Here is a 19,781-nt window from a genome sequence, read left to right as displayed (position 1 = left end):
TAATCTGTCCTAAATTGCCCTTTTCAGCTTCATCATACAATCTCTTCATATAGACTACTTTCCTGAGTATTCTACCTTTGCCTTCAATGTCCTTGTCTCCTATTTTATCCTGAAAAATGCCTCCTTATCCTTCAAAGTCCAATTTAAACCTCCTCTCTTTGAAGCCTTTCTGAAATATATGTATGTGTGTGTGTGTGTATATATATATTTTTTTGAGAACGAGTCTTGCTCTGTCACCCAGGCTGGGAAGTGCAGTGGCTGTATCTCAGCCCTGACCTGCAATGTTCCCGCCTCCCGGGTTACGCCATTCCCTGCCTCAAGCCTCTTGAGTAGCTGTGACCACAGGCGCCGCCACCTCGCCGGGCTAGTGTTTTGTATTTTGTATAGAGACGAACTTCACCTATGTTTAGCGGGATGGTCCTCGATCTCCTAACCTCGGATCGCGCCCGTCTCGGCCTCCCAAATGTCTGGATTATACAGGCTGGAGCCACCACGCCCGGCCTTTTTTTTTTTTTTTTTTTGAGACGGAGTCTTGCTCTGTCACCCAGACTGAAGTGCAGTGCCACGATCTCAGCTCACTGCAACCTTCGTCCTCTGAGTTCAAGCAATTCTCCTATCTCAGCCTCCCGAGTAGCTGGGATTTCAGGTGCCCGCCACCATGCTCAGCTAATTTTTGCATTTTTAGTAGAGACGGGGTTTTACCACTTTGGCCAGGCTGGTCTCGAACTCCTGACCTCAGGTGATCCTCCCACCTTGGCCTCCCAAAGTGCTGGGATTACAGGCATGAGCCACTGCGCCCAGCCCCTTTCTGAAATCTTAACTCCAACTCTCATAGCTTTTTACACACTGACACACTATTCTAATTATTTGTACTGACACACTGTTATAATACTGACACACTGTTATAATTGTTTGTTTATGTCTGTTTCTCAAGCCGACTACTAACTTGTTGAGGTTTGGATCTATTTTATTCATTTAGTATTCCTAGCATCTAGCATAGTGCTGGCTATGTTAATAAACATTTTAATTTTTAGAGGTAGTGTCTTGGCTGTGTTGCCCAGGTTGGAGTGCAGTAGCTATTCACAGGTTTAATCCCATTAATGATCACCACGAGAGTTTTGACCTTTTCTGCTTCTGACCTGGGCTGGTTTGCCCCTCCTTAGGCAACCTGGTGGTGCCATGCTCCCAGGGGACACCATACTGTTACCAAACTTAGTGTGGACACCCGATCATCATAGTGCACTATAGTTCAGAATTCCTGGACTCAATCGATCCTCCTGCCTCAGGCTCCGGAGTAGCTGGGACTATATGTGTGTGCCGTGCCGCCCAGCTTACTAAACATCTATGAAAGAACGAAAGTGTATATATATTTTTTGAGACAGAGACTCACTCTGTCACCCAGGCTGGAGTGCAGTGGCATGATCTTGGCTCACTGCAGCCTCCGCATCCCAGGTTCGGGTGATTCTCCTGCCTCAGCCCCCCAAGTAGCTGGGACTACAGGCACGCGCCACCATGCCCAGCTAATTTTGTATTTTAGTAGAGACGGGGTTTCACCATGTTGGCCAGGATGGTCTCGATCTCTTGACCTTGTGATCCACCCGCCTCGGCCTCCCAAAGTGCTGGGATTACAGTGGGCAAGAGCTACTGCGCCCAGCCAGAGTATTCTTAATAATAGGTGAAACAGACTGTTACAGGCTGAACTGTGTTACCCCAAAATCCATAAGTTGAAGCCCCAATTTCCACTGTGACTATATTTGGAGACAGGGCTTTTAATGGGCTAAGATTAAAAAGGTGATAAAGGAAGGACACTAATCCAATAGCATTGGTGTCCTTGTAAGAACGGGAACTGACATCAAAGATCTTTCTCTTTCCACATGCATACAGAGAAAAAGCCGTGTGAGGATGCAATGAGAAGGCAGCTATTTGCAAGCCAGGAAGAGAGGCTTCATCAGAAACCAACCCTCTTGGGTTGATCTTGAACTTCCAGCCTCCAGAACCACGAGAAAATAAATTTGTGCTGTTTAAGCCACCCAGTCTGTGGTATTTTGTCATGATAGCCTAAGCAGACAAACACACAGAACAGTTCTGATATTTCAAACATGTTTAAATATACATCTTTGCCAGCCTGGCCAACATGGTGAAACGCTGTCTCTTCTAAAAATACAAAAATTAGCCAGGCCTGGTGGCACACACCTGCAGTCCCAGCTACTTGGCAGGCTGAGGCATGAGAATCACTTGAACCCAGGAGGTGGAGGTTGCATCGAGCCGAGATCACGCCACTGCACTCCAGCTTGGGCAACAGAGTGAGACTCTGTCTCAAAAAATAAATAAACAAATAAATAAATATAAATAAATATACATCCTTGGCCAGGTGCGGTGGTTCACACCTGTAATTCCAGCACTTTGGGAGGCTGAGGTGAAAGATTGCTTGAGCCCAGGAGTTTGAGACCAGCCTGGGCAACATAGTAAGACCCTGCCTTTCCAAAAAAATGATGTATAAATTAGCCAGGTGTGTTGGCATGCACCTGTAGTCCCAGCTACTCCGAAGGCTGAGGTGGGAGGATTACTTGAGCTGGGGAGGTCAAGGCTGCAGTGAGCCTTGCACTCCAGCCTGGGCGACAAGAGCGAGAGTCCACCTCAAAATAAATAAATAGATAAATATATTCAGTGGAGGTAACTCAACTCAAACTTAAAGGAGTGGACACAATGACTAAGAAAATGAATAACTTTTTAAAAAGTTTTATTTCAAGAACTTTGTTTTTTACTGGTATTTCAAAAAAAGGTGGGTCAAAGTACAAAAAAAAGTCAGTTGAATAACAGCACAGGTTTAGAAATCACAGCAGCAGAAGCAATGTACAGACAGCACAGACAAAACAACCCAATGTATGCAATTCTGTTCAGTTTCTTTGCTTATTTTAAGTATTTTTTTTTTTTTGCCTCCTGTACAAAATACATCAAAGCATGCCATGAGATCAGAAAAGAAAAGAGGTTTAACAAATGGTTACAAGAAATAGACTCTGTACAAGAGGAGATAATGTTTCTTCCCCCTACCCCCCACCCACCAGCCCTGCTTCCTCTCTTCTTGCTCTGCTTTAGGTTAAATTATTCTGAAGACAGTTCACATCCAAGTCAGCCTGGTCACCTTTGCCACCCTCAAGTTTGGGCGACATGGAGTTCTGGATGTTAAATGACTCCTCCTCTTTCAGGCAGGATTTGAGAGCCTCCTGGATTTTGTGGGGAGCACTAGGATCATCCTGGAAGAGGGAAAAGTTGGGGTGGGGAAGACAATGCATACAGCCATCAAACAATAATATCAGGTTTTTCTATCTGGCTGAAGGAAGCATCACTGAAACAAGGAAAAAACTCCAAGACTTGAATTAACTAAAAGGAACCAAAGTAACTCATTAGCAGCAACTTTTTAGGAAAGTCATCCTTAAAAGCAATGGCCAGGCAGAGAGGAAAACTTGACAGTAATCAGTTTACAAATACTTTTAATTTGGGCCATGTCCAAGGTTTTCTCTTGAACAGAGATCGGGAAGAAAGAGTCCCTTGGCCCAGGTGCCTCTATAGCCTCATGTGTTGATGAGCTCTGCGTGGCCTGCTGAGCCTGGCCTTCCTCTGACCTTCCATCCTGTTGAGTTTTGCTTTCACAAAGATGTCTTGGTCAGGGAACATGTCTCATCAGTGTATACAGTGGGGTATGCATAGGACTGGTAAAGTGCAGAACTGCTCCTGGCTATGCTAGGGGCCTCTCTCCCCACAGTAAGAGCATGTCCTCTGAGTAGAGGTCAAAGATGTGTCAGCCTCTCATTGTCACAAGTGAACCTGCCAAAAGGTATGTCCTCAATCCAAGCCCGAATGAACCTGGCTGCCTCAATGGCTTGCCACACTCTGCATCACATGATATTCGCACTGCTGATTCTAATGTAATAATCCATGTATATTGCCTACAGCCCTGTGACAAGCTCTCTCTGACAAACTCCTGAACCTGAGATGAATTTGCATTTTATGTATATATGTATGTATGTATGTATGTATGTATTTATTTTTGAGATGGAGTCTCGCTGTGTCGCCCAGGCCAGAATACAGTAGTGTGATCTCGGCTGACTGCAATCTTGAACCTCTTGGGTTCAAGGGATTCTCGTGCCTCAGTCTCCCCAGAACCTGGGATTATAGGCGCTCGTGACCATGCCTGGCTAATTTGTATTTTTAGTAGAGATAGGCTTTCACCATGTTGGCCAGGCTGGTCTCAAACTCCTGGCCTCAAGTGATCCACCCACCTCGGCCTCCCGAAGTGCTGGGATGACAGGTGTGAGCCACCACACCAGCTTGAATTTGCCTTTTAAAGGTTCTCAGGAAGCCCACACTAGCACGAAGTCCTCCAGGTCTACATTCTGCACATTCAGAGAACTTCTGTGGCAACTCTTGCTTTACTCATTTCCTTTAGGACCACCCTAAGGGGAATATACCTAGTACTATTCAGTGGGCTTCAGTTCTTTCTCTGGTGCCCCAAATAGCTGTTGTAAGTGCTTGGAACTCTGCTGATGGAAGAGGGTGTGTAACCACTAAGGCAGATTCATGGATGGCAAGAAGGTAGAGAGTGTCCTAATCTGACCAGCTAGCTAAGGCCATTCTTGCTTCAACCACTACCAAAATTCAAGATTACCATCATGCTTAAGGACCAGGGTGGTCTCCACAGAAGTCTGGTGAGTCCTCATCTGTGCTGCCTGCTACTGAGTTTGACCCATAACAGCACTAGGTTATGGGAGTGATGAGTTGGAAAGAAAGTAGGGAGAGACCCCGGGCTTTCCATGGTGCTTGTACACACAGGACATCGGGGCATCCACGAGTTCTGTGCGTGCGGAAATCACTGCCAGCTGCCCAATGCCCACAGCCTCACTCAGTGCTTCTCCAGAGGCCCAGATTAAGGAGGACAATTTAGTAGAGTTTCAAAGACTTCACACATGATTTATAGACAGGGGAACACGTGTTTCTTTTCCCAATGAGACAAGAACAAGACAATGAACTTCATAGAGTACTGAGGCATACGTGAGGCAAGGCAGCTGCACATAGCATGTGCAGCCAGTTGAATGGTCAATCACTGCTTAGAATCAGAAAACACTGTGCAGCGACATAAACGTCCATCTGCTGAGACAGAAAGATCTCCATGATACACTGATTGAAAAAAAGTAAGGGGTAGAACATATGTATAGCAAAATCTCATTTATGCTTCAAAAATATAGATATAGGTGTGTGTTTGTGTGTATATATATACACACACATGTGTACTTTATGGAGAGGGAAGTGAGGGTGAAGTAGAGCTGCACTTTTTTATTTCATGTACTTCTGTACTGTTTGGGGGAAACCATGGGCATGAAAGCTTGAGAGCTGAGCTAACACTATCGTTATATAGGATGGACTTTGAATCACACTAAAATCTGAAACAGGACAAGAGGACCTATACCCACCTCTCTTCTTACAAGGATACAACTTGCTTTTATGTCTTTCAAGATAACCTCTCACCCTCAACTCCTTCATCACATATTCTTTGGGGGCATACAGGGGTACAGAAACATTCTCATAATGTAAAGAAAAGTGGACTAAGTGACTCCTCACAGACTCAGGTCTCAGAGCTCTGATGCCATGAAGGTGGGCTCCCAGATTAAACCTGACCCCTCGAGGGCTCATGAGGTCCAGATTAGAAAACTGCCTTCTGAGCCAAGGGATGGAAGAAGCATATCCCAAAAGCAAGAGATATGCAAACAGCGCTGTTAGACAAGCTGAATACCTCCAACAAACACAACAGGCAAAGGAATGTCTACACCAAGATGGGGCTCTCCTAACCCAGGTGTTTGCTCTAGAACTTGATCCTATTAAGCCAAGGGTAGCTGAATTCCACAGCAGGTCCAACTGCCTTTGACTTAACAGAAGTACCTCATCACAAGGGAGCTGGATCAACATCTGGCATAAGTTTCTAGGAACCACTGTGGACTCGCTGCTCCCAGCCTTCAACCCCAGCAATATGGGCACCCTTCAACCCAGGGGTCATGTGGGTTCAGGTCTGGACCCCACTGGTCAGAGGCAAACGTCTATTGGAAGAGGGTGGGCAGTCAGTGCTTTAACAAATACATGCAAGAGGAGAGTCTGGGAAGTGAGAAAGAGTTAAATAGGAAAAAACAAACAAACAAACAAAAAGCACAGGGGCATCAATGGAGAAACCCTAGTAATAAACTGGAATCCTGGAAGGTCTGTCAAATCTTAGCACAACCCAAGTTACCCCCATGGTCTCCACAGCACCGTTGTGGGGACCACCAGGGCAGCCCAGTGTTGGGGCAGCTGCCCTGGGTTTCTGGTGGCTTCATTCACGCAGTGCGCCTGGAGCACGGGCAACTTCCTACACTCTCCGTGCCTCCTGACATACCCTTCAAGGCTGGTTGCTCAGCTACACAAGACACTCACACAGACTCAGCCTAAGGCCGGCCAGCTACAGAGCCGCACATCAGCCTGAGGGCAGAGAGGAGCGGAGGAGGGAAGGAGGTGCCACTGGCACAGATACCAGCCACTGACCCTTCCCTGTCACAGGCCCAAAGCCCCAGACGTTTTTGTTTGCAATCTTTTCAGAGTGTGGCTGGTAGAAGTGATTGAAACAGTGTAGGAAATTGACCTGCTCAACCTATTTTGCTTATATAAAAGAAATAATGCCTCCATGAAAATAAATACAACTCTCCAAAATTTTAGAGAACACCAATACCAGCAAGGAGTTTGGGGGCGGGGAGAGAAGGGTGGGGAGAGGCCACAAGGCAGGCTGGACTCCGGTGCCCCCTCGTCTCTCCTCCCGGCTCATCTGGAGGATTTCTCACTCTCCCCGGCTGCTGGCACCCCTTGGAGGCAGTCAGTGTGGTGGCTGTAGCAGTGAGCAGGGCTTCACTTCATAAACAAGTGGCAACAGTGTTCATCAGCAATGCCCACAAGATCTTGAATATGACTAAGTTTGACCTTTGGGTGAGGTGGAGAGAATTAGAGATGAAGGTAGAAAATCCACTAGTACATTTCCTGCTGGATAGGAGAGTCACCCCTCACATCCACAGTGCTTCCAGAGAGGACAGGATGATGTCCCCTTGGGCACAAGCTGACAGAAAGACACCAGCCTCAATCTCCTTGGAGTTTGGGTATTTGGTTAAAAAAAAAAAAGTGGGGCTGGGCGCGGTGGCTCAAGCCTGTAATCCCAGCACTTTGGGAGGCCGAGACGGGCGGATCACGAGGTCAGGAGATCGAGACCATCCTGGCTAACACAGTGAAACCCCGTCTCTACTAAAAAATACAAAAAATCTAGCTGGGCGAGGTGGCAGGCACCTGTAGTCCCAGCTACTTGGGAGGCTGAGGCAGGAGAATGGTGTAAACCCAGGAGGTGGAACTTGCAGTGAGCCAAGATTGGTCACTGCACTCCAGCCTGGGCGACAGAGCGAGACTCCGTCTCAAAAAAAAAAAAAAATTAAGACATCAGCCTCAAGATCTAAGAGGAGCCAGTAGAGAACCAGAGCCAGATCTTGCTGCTTCCTAAGGGATGGCTTGAGTGCTGCCTTGGCCACCCCATCACCCCGTCTCAGGCATAGCCCACCATGGCCAACACCCTCACCCGCCCCGTAGCTGATCCCCAAGCCCCATGCTAGATCACCACTGCCTGTGGCCAACCACCCACTGTGGCTGACCACCACCCTTCTGTGGCTGACCACCCCCTGCTCTGCTGTTTTCAAGGCTTGCCATCTTCTCAACTAAGGGTCAGTGGCAGTGTTCAGGTACAAAAACCTCACTTTCCACAAAGCTGGATCAGCCAAGAACAAGAAACCTTTGCACTGGGTGTGCAGCCAAGCCCTCCAAGAGGAGCTCTTTCTTTTCACTCTCTGGGAAGAGGAAAGGTGTCTGAAGTTATGGTACCAGAAACACAAGGGTCAGAAACTTTCCTAAGGACGCTTGCACTCTGTCAAGCAGAGTGGGAGGACTCTGTCCAACCGTGGACAGTGAACATGCTGACTACAGGAGCTCCCGCCGTGGCAGACCTGCTGCCATCTGCAGGATGGCAGATTGGCCAGTGGAACCGAGAGCCCCCGTAGCAGGCCATCACTCACTAGTATTCAGCAACTGCTGACTGTGTGCATGTTACTGAAGAGGGCAGGGTAATGTGCTCACCGAGAAGAGCAAGCGAGACTCTGTCCTGCCCTCAGGGTGCCTACATCTCTGTGGGTTGATGAACACGGTGACCAATCTTAGAGTTTATAAGACATAGTGTTTCCTTGGTTATAATAATGTTCATCTTGACCTTACTTGTTGTATCTTGGTACATACCAAGTGAAATAATCTGTTCTTTTTCTACCGTTTACATCAAAGTCTTTAAAAAATTATCCTAAGTTTACCTCTTTCACTTCATATTTAAATTCACCCATTTACTTCTCCTGTACTAGGCCAAGATTTCCTATTCTGGGGTTTTGTGAATAAGGCCACACATTTACTCTTACTCTCTCTTCCCCCTTCTGGGGCTGCAATTTCCCCATCTATAAAAGGAAAAAGGCCAGTCATGGTAGCTCACACCTGTAATCCTAACACTTCGGGAGGCTGCGGCAGGAGGATCACTTGACCCCAGGAGTTTGAGACCAGCCTGGGCAACATGGCAAAACCCCATCTTTGCAAAAGTTAAAATAATGAGCCAGGTGTGGTGGCACATGCCCATAGTCCTAGCGACTCAGGAGGCTGAGGCAGGGGTATCACTTGAGCCCAGCAGTCTAGGTCTGCACTGTGTAATGTGGTAGCATTAACTACCTTTTAAGAGCTCTGCAGCTGCAAGTGGCTAGTGGCTGTTGTAGTAGACAAAGCAGATACAGAACACTTCTATTTCACAGAAAGTTCCACTGGACAGTATTGGTCTAGATTGCTGAGGCTCCTGTAAGGTCTGACACTCTATGGTCCATGATTTCTAAGAACGTCTTCTAAATTTCTTCTTAAACTCCATTGCTTCAGTCTGCAGTCTCAGTTTAGCTTGTTTATCTGTGTAATAATCTGTGTAAAAATGCATTTATCTTGAAGTATGGAACCTGCATTATATAGAGAATTCTAGGATTTGGATGTGGCACGATTTGGGATTTGGATGGTTTCTGCCTTGTTTTCGAAATTCTCTCTAGTATTTTACTGGTCAGTCTAATCCAGGCAATATACTAGGCCAGAGTCTTTAGAAAATGGTCTATTGGGATCTTTTATTGGATTTCAACTGATATTTATAAGCCCATCCTCCTAAGATCAGGATTATTCCTAGACTTAAGGCTCTGCCAGTGTTTTGTTTTCAGGCCTTGGCCCTAACCAGCTGTGTATAACCTTGCCGGTTCTTAGGGTCTTCAAATAGCAGCAAGGACACAGAACTCTTTCCACCCATCCCAAAGAGCAACCACCATTTGCTTCACTGACCATCATGAAATTCCTCAGCAGTGAAAGCAGAGCCTTTCTCCTTGATATGGAAAATAAGACAATAATCAGACTTCTAAAGCATAGATGAAGCAAAAAGTCATGAGTAATCCTAGAAAAAGATCTTCTCAGCCAGGCAGGTGGCTCACGCCTACAATCCTAGCACTTTAGGAGGCTGAGGCAGGAAGACCACTTGAGGCCAGGAGTTCGAGACCAGCCTGGGCAACACAGTGAGACCTCATCTCTATAAAATTTTAAAAGAAAAGACCTTTTCTATTTAAAATTCTGCTTGTCAAATAAGTGATACACCATCAAGTGCTTATTCCCACCTTTGCTGCCCAACCCAGTTGCCCTAGGCTGACCTCCAGAGCTCTCTGAGGATTTCATACTTTGAAGTAGACACCAGACATGGGCCAGGGGCCAAAGCATGCATAAGAGGAGAGATGTGAAGAAAACAAGTTACCTGACAGATAACGTTATCATAGTGAGCCAAGGCACGGGCATGGGGGGAGGAGGTACGGGGAGTGTTGCAAAGTTTCCTTACATTTGGGTGAGAGCCCTCGGCAATGGTGGAGAGGGAGAAGTTATCATTGTGGAGCTCAGCTGGGGTCCGGAATTTGCTGATTAAGAGAGAAGAGTGAAGGAAAAATGTAAGTGAAATAATCACGGCAAAACATGACAATGTCTCAGCTTCTGGATCAAATACTGTATTTCGGCCGGGCGTGGTGGCTCAACGCCTGTAATCCTAGCACTTTGGGAGGCTATGGCAGGCAGATCACTGGAGGTCAGGAGTCAGATTAGCTTGGTGAACGTGGTGAAACCCCATCTCTACTAAAAATACAAAAATTAGCTGGCTGTAGTGGCATGCACCTGTAATCCCAGCTACTTGGGAGGTTGAAGCAGGAGAATCATTTGAACCCGGGAGGCGGAGGTTGCAGCGAGCCGAGATCGTGCCACTGCACTCCAGCCAGGCCAACAGAGCGAGACTCCATCTCAAAAAACAAACAAACAAAAAAACCAAATACTGTATTTCTTTCTTTATTAAAAAAGTATTTTAAATTTTATTGGTAAGTGCAGAACTGTGCCTAGTGCTGGTTATCGGTTTTTAAAGGCTTTTCTTTTCTTTTCTTTTTGAGACAGGGTCTCACTCTGTTGCCCAGGCTTGAGTGCAGTGGCACAATCACAGCTCACTGTGCCTTGACCTCCTGGGTTCAAGTGATCCTCCCACCTCAGCCTCCCAAGTAGCTGGGACTACAGGTGCATGCCACCATGCCCAGGTAATTTTTGTAGAGATGGGGTTTTACCACGTTGCCCAGGCTGATCTTGAACTCCTGAGCTCAAGCAATCTGCCTGCCTCAGCCTCCCAAAGTGTTAGGATTACAGGTGTGAGCCACTGTGCCCAGCCAAATACTGTATTTTATCAAATGCCATGGATTATCTCTTTTTTTAAAATTTTACTTTAAGTTCTGGGATATAAGTGCAGAACATGTCGGTTTGTTATATAGGTATATGTGTGTCATGCTAGTTGGCTGAACCCATCAACCCATCATCTAGATTTTAAGCCCCATGTGCATTGGCTGTTTGTCCTAATGCTCTCCCTCCCCTCTCCCAGATTATCTTAAAACATTTTTTTTTTTTTTTGTAAAGATGAGGTCTTGCTATGTTGCTCAGGCTGGACTCAAATCCTTGGGTTCAGGTGGTACTCCTGCTTTGGCCTCCCAAAGTCTTGGGATTACAGGCATGAGTCACAGCATCTAGCCAAATGCCATGGATTGTAATAGGATGCACCATTATTTGATGTACCATTAAGAAAAAATAAAACAATTCCACCACTTAAACCATCATCCAATACTTTCTTACACCTTAGAGGGTTTTTTTGTTTGTTTGTTTTGAGACAGAGTCTTGCTCTGTTGCCCAGGCTGGAGTGCAGTGGCACAATCTCGGCTCACTGCAACCTCCACCTCCTGGGTTCAAGCATTATCTGGCTCAGCCTCCCGAGTAGCTGGGACTGCAGGTGCCCATCACCACACCCAGCTAATTTTTGTATTTTTAGTAGAGACGGGGTTTCACCATCTTGGCCAGGCTGGTCTTGAACACCTGACCTTGTGATCCACCCGTCGTGATCCACCCGCCTCGGCCTCCCAAAGTGCTGGGATTATAGGCGTGAGCCACCACGCCCAACTGAGTTTTTCTTATATACTTGAAGTAGTTCATTTAGACTTTAGATAAGGGACTGACAACAATATGAACAGCTCAGAACCCATTTGTGCATGCCGGAGAATTACCACTACATCATAACTACCATGTGGCCAACAGTGATCATAAGATGCCAGTGGTTGGGCACAGTGGTGCATGCCTGTAGTCACAGCTATTTGGGAGGCTGAGGTGGAAGTATCACTTGAGCCCAGGAGTTCAAGACCACCCTGGGTAACATAGTGAGGCCCTGTCTCAATTAAAAAAAAAAAAAAAAAGATGCCAGTGATTGTAAGACACAATCCAATTTCAGAGATGTTAATATGTGGGGGAAAAAAGGTATATTTTAGAATAAATAAATTATGGCAGTATCTGCAGTGCACCAGGCACATGTCACACCATCAAAGCAGTAACCAGGCTTGGGAAAGAAAGAAGGCATGTGGAGAAATAAGAGGGCCATGCTCTGTGAAAAACACAGGGCTGGCTAGAGGAGGAGGCCCTAGAATAGGGTCCTGCACCTGGCCTCAGCTCTTGCTTCTTCACTGCCCTGGCTGTTGTTCCTTTCCTTTCTCTCCCCCATCCTCATTAGCAACTGCTGTGATTGAAGCAGTCCCATCTCCTGTCCCCTGGATACCCCTACCCCCTTGGTGTAGGCGTGAGGAGCCAGGGGTCCAGGACTGTGTCTTTCTGGAGTGATCACGTGCGTAGATGCAGCCCGCCTCAGTGCACAGGCACAATGGAGAGGCCCTACCAGCCCCGCGGCGGTTAGCTGAAAGGCTGCAGAGAGCTGCTGGCATCTGTACATTGTGTGAGTCTACCCAGCAAAGGAGCAACAGATGGTGTTTTGTCCTTTTCCCAGGACCCAGGGAAAGTCCTTCAGTCATATTCTCTAGAGGGAGTCTCAGGTCAAGGAGAGGGGGATTAATGGGGCAACAGGTTGAAAGGGAAGTGGGAGCAGTTCTGCATAAATTGTTTCTGGGGTCCCAAGGAAGCTGAACTCCAATCTCCCTTTTGTGACTCCTGTGACACTTCCAAAAGGTTTTCTAACTTTGCTTAGTGATAGGAGTAATTCTCTCATAGCGTATAAGGTCACATCCTAGTGTTCAAGGCAGGGGCTTAAAGGCAAACACATGTTGATTCTCACATGCACACAATAAGTCACTGCTTTGCTAAGGGAAGAGCTGAAATAAGATTCTACATCCCATATAGCCCTTAAAATCCACAGTAGAAGAAGTTAAACCTAGTTCTCCCCACATATTCTTTTCAGGAGAGGTAAAGAGGATTTCCTTAAGTTCCTTGCACTTCTGATTGGACACTGGCTTGACTAGCTTTCAAAAACCAGTGCAGTGTGTTGCTCAATAAACCCTTTCTCCTTAGCATTCACCGAGGAGGAGATGGTTTTGGGTGACAGATGTGAAAGAGATGGAGTTTCTCCACACAGAAATGTGAATGACATCTTGCACTGGCTGCTGGCTGTCACAGTCCAGGGAAGAAGGGGCTATCAGGAGGGTGGACAGACTGAGTAACTTACTTGGGGGCTAGAGGAGGAGTAGCTACATGGTGGCTGCCTTTTTAAAGCAGGCTCTCAGATGCCTAGGGCAGGGTTTTGGGAAAGCTGCTGGACAGCGGCAGTGTGCCACGGGGGCTTCACCTCTGCTGCAGCTCCAGCACATTTTGTGTGGGAACAGACGAGCCTGGGTGAATCTTTAGCATGGACAAAACAGCTGGGAATGGAGCACAGGTGCCAGAAACCCTCACCACAAAGTCCCTGGATCAGTTGGAGGGGTATAGCAGGGTCGGGGGCCTCCCACACCCTGACCTGGGTGGATGGGTGAGTGACACAGACTCACTTGGTCCTACGCAGCTTGGTGTTCTCCGTCTTGAGCAGGTAGAGCTTCTTGGCGAAGAACACCGTCATCATGAAGAGCAGGAGCAGGACGAGGGCAGCCGAGCCCACGGCCACGCACATCACCTGGAAGTCGGTGATGATGGACTCGCAGCGCATCCCCTTGTGCCAGATGTAGTCCTGCGTGTTGCACCTGCAGCAGCGACATTGAGAAACCGTAGCGGTGGAGCAGGCAGCCACGGCCACAGCAAGGGCCTGGGCCCTGACCCCAACACCTATCTCCACAGCCTGTTCCTAAGGCCAACTAGAGCAACTGTAATGCTCCGAATCTGCACAGACCTCAGAGCTGGTGTGATCACCCCCACCTTCACAACCATTCTATGAAGTGGGCCAGGGAGCTCTGAGGTCTGTGATATAAATGAGGTAACCGAGGTGTAGAGAAACCGAGTGAACTGGTCAAAGTTCTCTGACTGCTAAGTGACCGAGGAAGGAAGGGAATCCTGGTCTTCTGCTGTGCAGCCTCAATGAAGACACCAACAAGATCCTCTCAGGCCTCTCCCTGCCCTTGGCTCTGGGTGAAAGAAAGATGAAAAACAAGAGGAATAAGAGCTACAACTACAAAGTCCCAGGACCTGCCCTGCACATGCAAACCTATCTTGCTGCTTTGTAGTCCCACCTAGTTCACGTGGCTGAGAAGACACTGAAAAATAAGGAAGTGACAGACAAGGACAAACAGAAAGATGGATGTAGATTCTTCTATCTCTGCAGCCCCAAGTTCTGCCCCTAAAGCTCCCTATTCTAGTACTATGAGAACTGTCATGCAAGCACAGTGAGAATCAACCCTCTGGGTGGGTTTTAGTCTTTTTGTTGAGTGACTTTCTCCTGCCCTTGGGGACATTCCCAGGCTCCAACTCTTCCAATGACATTGCTGTTTCCATGGGAACGATGCTGCTTCAAAGAGGAAAGATGTGGAAGGATACAGAGGCAGGCAAAGGAGGGAGGACATGAACCTCAGGGTGAATGACAGACAAGAGAAAAGGGTCTAGAAATGGGGAAATTATGCACCAGAGAACTGGCTACTCCACATCTAGAATAGGGTGGGGAGACATGGCTAGCAAGAAATTCTTTGTTTTCCAGCTGAGCCTCTGCCGTCATGGAGGGCTATCTGTTTGAGGTTGCCAGGGAATGCAGACCCCTCTAAGCGGGGCCCTCTACCCCAGTGTTCTAGAGAAGTTCCGCCCCAGCTCTGCTCATTTCCCTGCAGTGGGTCAGGGTGACAGAGACAAAGGCACACTGCAGTCTGCAACCAACGGCTCAGCAGTCTCCTGTGAGTGGAATGCAAAAATAGTTTTCAAGCCGTGGCCAGGCCTGGGTGTACACAGCCAGGGGAGGAATCTGGTAGGAAGGCCCGAATGTGATCCTGGGATGGAAGCTAAGCAAGGGAAACTGGAGTGGACACGTGGAGAAGCCCTTGTGAGGCAGTGAGAGGCTGGTAGACCCATGCTGGCAGAGCCATGTAGCTTAGTGAGGAAGACAATCTTATTTTTCTACTTGGGAATTTTCTGAGAGTTCCAGGAGATTCTGGGAACTTTTACAGCTTTCTAGAGCTGTAAAATTTCATACTATTGTGGGGAGTTCACTTTGAAGGTGAAAATTCCAGGCTTCCAACAGGATGAAAGATGATGATTTTGCAAAGAGGTTGCACAACCCCAGGCTACATCACTATAGTCCCCAAACTGAAGTTTGAGGAGCAAAATCATAGGGTTTCCTCATGTTTCTGGTAGCCCTTAATCAATGGGCAAGTTAGTTTATTGTCATATTTTCTTTTTAAAAATAAAACTGCTACAATTTCTTAATCACAGTACCTCCTTTTGGCAGTGGCTGGACAACTCCAAGAACTGTGTGGTCACGTCCTATAAGTGACCCTAAAGTCATGACCATTTATAAAAAAGAACTTCGGCCGGGCGCAGTGGCTCATGCCTGTAATCCCAGCACTTTGGGAGGCCGAGGCGGGCAGATCACGAGGTCAGGACATTGAAACCATCCTGGCTAACACAGTGAAACCCCGTTTCTACTAAAAATACAAAAAATTAGCCGGGGGCACCTGTAGTCCCAAGCTACTCAGGGTGCTAGGCAGGAGAATGGTGTGAACCTGGGAGGCGGAGATTATAGTGAGGTTGAGATCGCGCCACTCCACTCCAGCCCTGGGGCGACAGAGGCGAGACTCCATCTCAAAACAAACAAACAAACAAACAAAAAAGAACTTCATAGAAAGAAACTGGAACTCAAGTTACAATGCCAAGGACAAAATACTCATTGCTCTCTATATGTTATTCTCTGATCACTACATCAGGACTTAAGGAACTTGAATTCTTCATATACCTGCAGAACGAACAAGAACAAGAAGGATGGAGAATGACACTTGAAAAAGAGATACCCTGGCCGGGCGCGGTGGCTCAAGCCTGTAATCCCAGCACTTTGGGAGGCCGAGATGGGCGGATCATGAGGTCAGGAGATCGAGACCATCCTGGCTAACACGGTGAAACCCCGTCTCTACTAAAATACAAAAAAAACTAGCCGGGCGACGAGGCGGGCGCCTGTAGTCCCAGCTACTCGGGAGGCTGAGGCAGGAGAATGGCGTAAACCCGGGAGGCGGAGCTTGCAGTGAGCTGAGATCCGGCCACTGCACTCCAGCCTGGGCGACAGAGCGAGACTCCGTCTCAAAAAAAAAAGAAAAAAAGAAAAAAAAAAAAAGAGATACCCTGGCCAGGCATGGTGGCTCACGCCTGTAATCCTAGCACTTTGAGAAGTTGAGGTGGGCGGATCACTCGAGGTCAGGAGTTTGAGACCAGCCTGGCCAGTATGGTGAAACCCTGTCTCTACTAAAAATAAAAAGGGACAGTCAGATGACAGAAATGCTCCACTTAGGACTAATGGAGACAACCCTCAAAGGAGTCTGAGGGCTCTACTCCACTTCTACAGCCAGTAAAGGATGGAGACAAGCAAACCACCTGATCACCCCAACCTGGGATTCTTCTGGAATCAGGCTGCTGCAAGCTCCCCAGCAAGTTAAATACCTCACTGTGAGGGCAGTTCCCAAGAGTGAGGTGAGTACGGTAATTACTGATGAGCTGCAGACAATGCCCTTAGGGAAACTAAACTCTGAGTCTTTAAAAGGATTATGGATATGATATCCCAAGGTAGACAAACATCAAAGCAGAGAGAAAAAAGCCACCTCCCAAAGTCAAGAAACACCCCTCCATCTGCAATACGAAGACCCTCAGCTTGATTTTACCTGTGTGAGTAGCTGCATTTTGAGGTCTGTTTCCAAGAAGGTCCTCCCTTTTGAGTTTGCATGCCTACATCCCTTCTGAGGAACTGGCCCCTCCTCCCGCCGTGCACAAGGCATGGAGCGGTGTTCAGCAGCTGTCTTTATCCCACAGAGTAGGTTTATGGGCCTACCCCTCTCACCAGTACCGCCAGAACTCTCTCCAGCAAACACTCCTCAACCCAGCCCTCTTTCCAAAAGTCTTAAAGAAGTCCCTTCATTTTGCCTTTTTTTTCTTTTCTATTTTTTTGAGACAGAGTTTCGCTTCTGTTGCCCAGGCTGGAGTGCAATGGCGCGATCTTGCTCACCGCAACCTCCACCTCCCAGGTTCAAGCAATTCTCCTGCATCAGCCTCCCGAGTAGCTGGGATTACAGGCGCCCGCCACCACATCCGGCTAAATTTTTTATGTTTTTTTTTTTTTTGATATGGAGTCTCGCTCTGTCGCCCAGGCTGGAGTGCAGTGGCCAGATCTCAGCTCACTGCAAGCTCCGCCTCCCAGGTTCACACCATTCTCCTCCCTCAGCCTCCCTAGTAGCTGGGACTACAGGCGCCCGCCACCTCGCCCGGCTAATTTTGCATTTTAGTAGAGACGGGGTTTCACGTGTTAGCCAGGATGGTCTCCATCTCCTGACCTCAAGTGATCTGCCCACCTCAGCCTCCCAAAGTGCTGGGATTACAGGTGTGAGCCACCACGCCTGGCAATTTTTTATGTTTTTAGTAGAGATGGGATTTCTCCATATTGGTCAGGCTGGTCTCGAACTTCCAGCCTCAGGTGATCTGCCTGCCTCGGCTTCCCAAAGTGCTGGGATTACAGGAGTGAGCTACATCGCCCAGCCGCATTCTGCCTTTGTAACTGAGGGTTTGGGTCAGGACACAACGCACAGAGGAAAGACAGAATCTTATTTCTGAGGAACCTCTCCTAGTGATAAGGTCACAGGAAGTGTATTTTACTAAGTAATTTCTGTAGAAGCCTGAGTGAACATTTCTCCACCTGGGAATCCTACGACTTTACAACCTCTTGCAAGCTGTGCCTGTCACACTGACCTCTGTTGAGTCGGCCTCACATACACACTTCAGTGTCCCTATGCACCTGCCTGCCATGCCCTTACCTGCAGAAGGCCCCTATGTTCTCCACCAGGTAGCACTGGCCGCCATTGTGACAGTAACTTGGGAAGAGGTCGCACACTGACCGGCAGGAGCCATTATGCCGCACAAAGCCACTGCGGCACTCAGTGCCATTTTCACTGGAGGCCAGGTCCCTGCCTGGCTCTCCTGGGCGGGGCCTGAGGGCGATGCTGCTGCCAGGGACCGACCCCAGAGTGTGCTGTGGAGGGACAGCATGCCACCGACTGTTGGGCTGGCCTGTCCCGGGCCCCAGACCGGGCTTCCCAGTGGGCACTAGAAGCTCATTTTCATCTTCTAGGTCTCCACCTCCTACTGCATCTTTGTCATCCTCCTCCTCCTCCTCTTCATCCAAGTCATCATAAAAGGATGTGGTGGGGTAGAAATCAGATTCATCAAAGGGGGTGAAATCATCGTATAAGTCAAGCAGGCTCCAGGAAGGGGTCTCTCCCTCAGTATCAGGGTGGTTCTCTGAGGTTCCTGGTGACCCTGGGAAGCTCCCCAGGTCTGCGCCACGACCCTCACCATCCAATCCTTGGAAGTAGTCGATGTCAATGATATCTGATGCCGGTTGGGGCTCCAGGGTGCCCTGAAAGGGGTAAGTCGGCTCTGGCCCTTGAGGGTCGGGTGTGCTGCCCCCCAGGTTCAGCCAAACCTCCAAGGGGCTCTCCTTGGGGAGTTCAGAAGCTGGGCTCAGCTTGTCGCCAGAGGTGGGGGAGGGTGGCCCGCTGGCCTCTGTAGCCTCAGGAATGGCAGGGGGCATGATTGACTGCCCGAGGACCTCGTGGGGAGCCTGGAGCGTAGCTGGAAGGGCCTGGGCATCGCCGCTACCCGCCTCTGCGGTCACTCCTCCCACGCCTGGGTTGTCAGCCTCCAGCCAGACGGTGCCGGTCGCCTGCAGCACCTCCTCTGGCCCGGCCAGCTCGCCGCCAGGCGCGGTCCACGAGGCCTCATCTTCCCCAGCCGCTGGTGGGCCGGCTTCTTCCCGCGTGTCGTTGGCACGCGGCTCCCACACCGGCCTGCCCTTCACCAGCTCTTCGGCCTCCACCGCGCTGCCCGTCTCACGCGCTGCGGGCGGGAGGGCGAGGGGCGGGGCGTCAGGGTGGCGCGCTGGGGAGCCCTGGAGCCCGGGCCCGACCCGGCCAGGTCCGCTCGCCTAGACCCGGTCAACCCAGACCCCGCCACCCGCAGACCCCACCGCCCCAGTGTGACCCCAGCCACCCGGCACCTCTAAGCCCGGTCCCGGAGTCTGCCCCCAAGCCCAGGATCACAGCCTGCCCAACGGCTCGCGGCTCGGGTCCCGCCCGACCTGCCCCGCCGTCTGAGGAGCCAGGCCAGGGAGGCCCCAGCTCGGCCCACCCAGAAGTCTCACCCTCGGGAACCCACCCTGAGCCGCGTACACAGGCGCGCTCCTTCAGCTCCAGGTTCCGCCCCGAAGTCTCACCCTCAGGCCCCGCCCCAGCCCCGCCTCCGGCCCCGCCCCCAGCCCGCACAGCGGCCCGCGCTCTTGGGTCCCGGCTACCCCCACCCGGGTCGCCCTCCACCCGGGTCGGCCTTCCCCGGACCCCCACCACCTCCTGGGACCCTTCCGCCTCCCGGCCGTGGCCAGGCGGTGCCCCGCCCCCTTGCCACAGCTCACAGCTCCACCTGTCCCTGCAGCCAGCGGGACCCCTGCCCTGGGTGGGGCGCGAGGGCCGCGGGGGTCCCGGGCGCAGTCATACCTACCCGGCACGGCCCCAGAGGCCAGGACCAGCGCGGCCCCCAGAAGCAGCAACAGTGGCGGCGGTCCCCGGCCCGGGCCCCGCCCCAGCTCGCCCCATGGCGCGGCGCCCCGACCGCTG

General features: G+C 49.6%; 1 protein-coding gene across 3 annotated transcripts in view; it reads right to left on the bottom strand.

Moving 5' to 3' along the window:
• CSPG5 (chondroitin sulfate proteoglycan 5) overlaps positions 1-19,775 on the bottom strand; it is a 28,226-nt gene extending 8,451 nt beyond the window's left edge. For 2 of the 3 annotated variants that reach the window (XR_001882175.1, XM_017855730.1), the window contains exons 1-4: positions 19,666-19,775; positions 17,928-19,008; positions 13,494-13,682; positions 9,995-10,070 (exon numbers count right to left, since the gene is read on the bottom strand). Coding sequence is in view for 2 of the 3 variants with exons in the window: in XM_017855730.1 (XP_017711219.1) it covers positions 9,995-10,070; positions 13,494-13,682; positions 17,928-18,703 (1,041 nt within the window). In the remaining variant the exon portion in view is untranslated. Of the gene's footprint in view, positions 1-2,723; positions 3,255-9,913; positions 10,071-13,493; positions 13,683-17,927; positions 19,009-19,326; positions 19,387-19,665 lie in introns of those variants that run through there. The other variant, XM_017855729.1, reaches the window with a different exon arrangement.
• Positions 19,776-19,781: the final 6 nt, after the last annotated feature.

This window comes from Rhinopithecus bieti, unplaced genomic scaffold (genome assembly GCF_001698545.2).
Source record: "Rhinopithecus bieti isolate Rb0 unplaced genomic scaffold, ASM169854v2 scaffold_39746, whole genome shotgun sequence".
Lineage (NCBI taxonomy): Eukaryota > Metazoa > Chordata > Mammalia > Primates > Cercopithecidae > Rhinopithecus > Rhinopithecus bieti.
The sequence above is the reverse complement of the archived record's forward strand: the minus strand, read 5'-3'. Positions and strand labels throughout refer to the sequence as shown.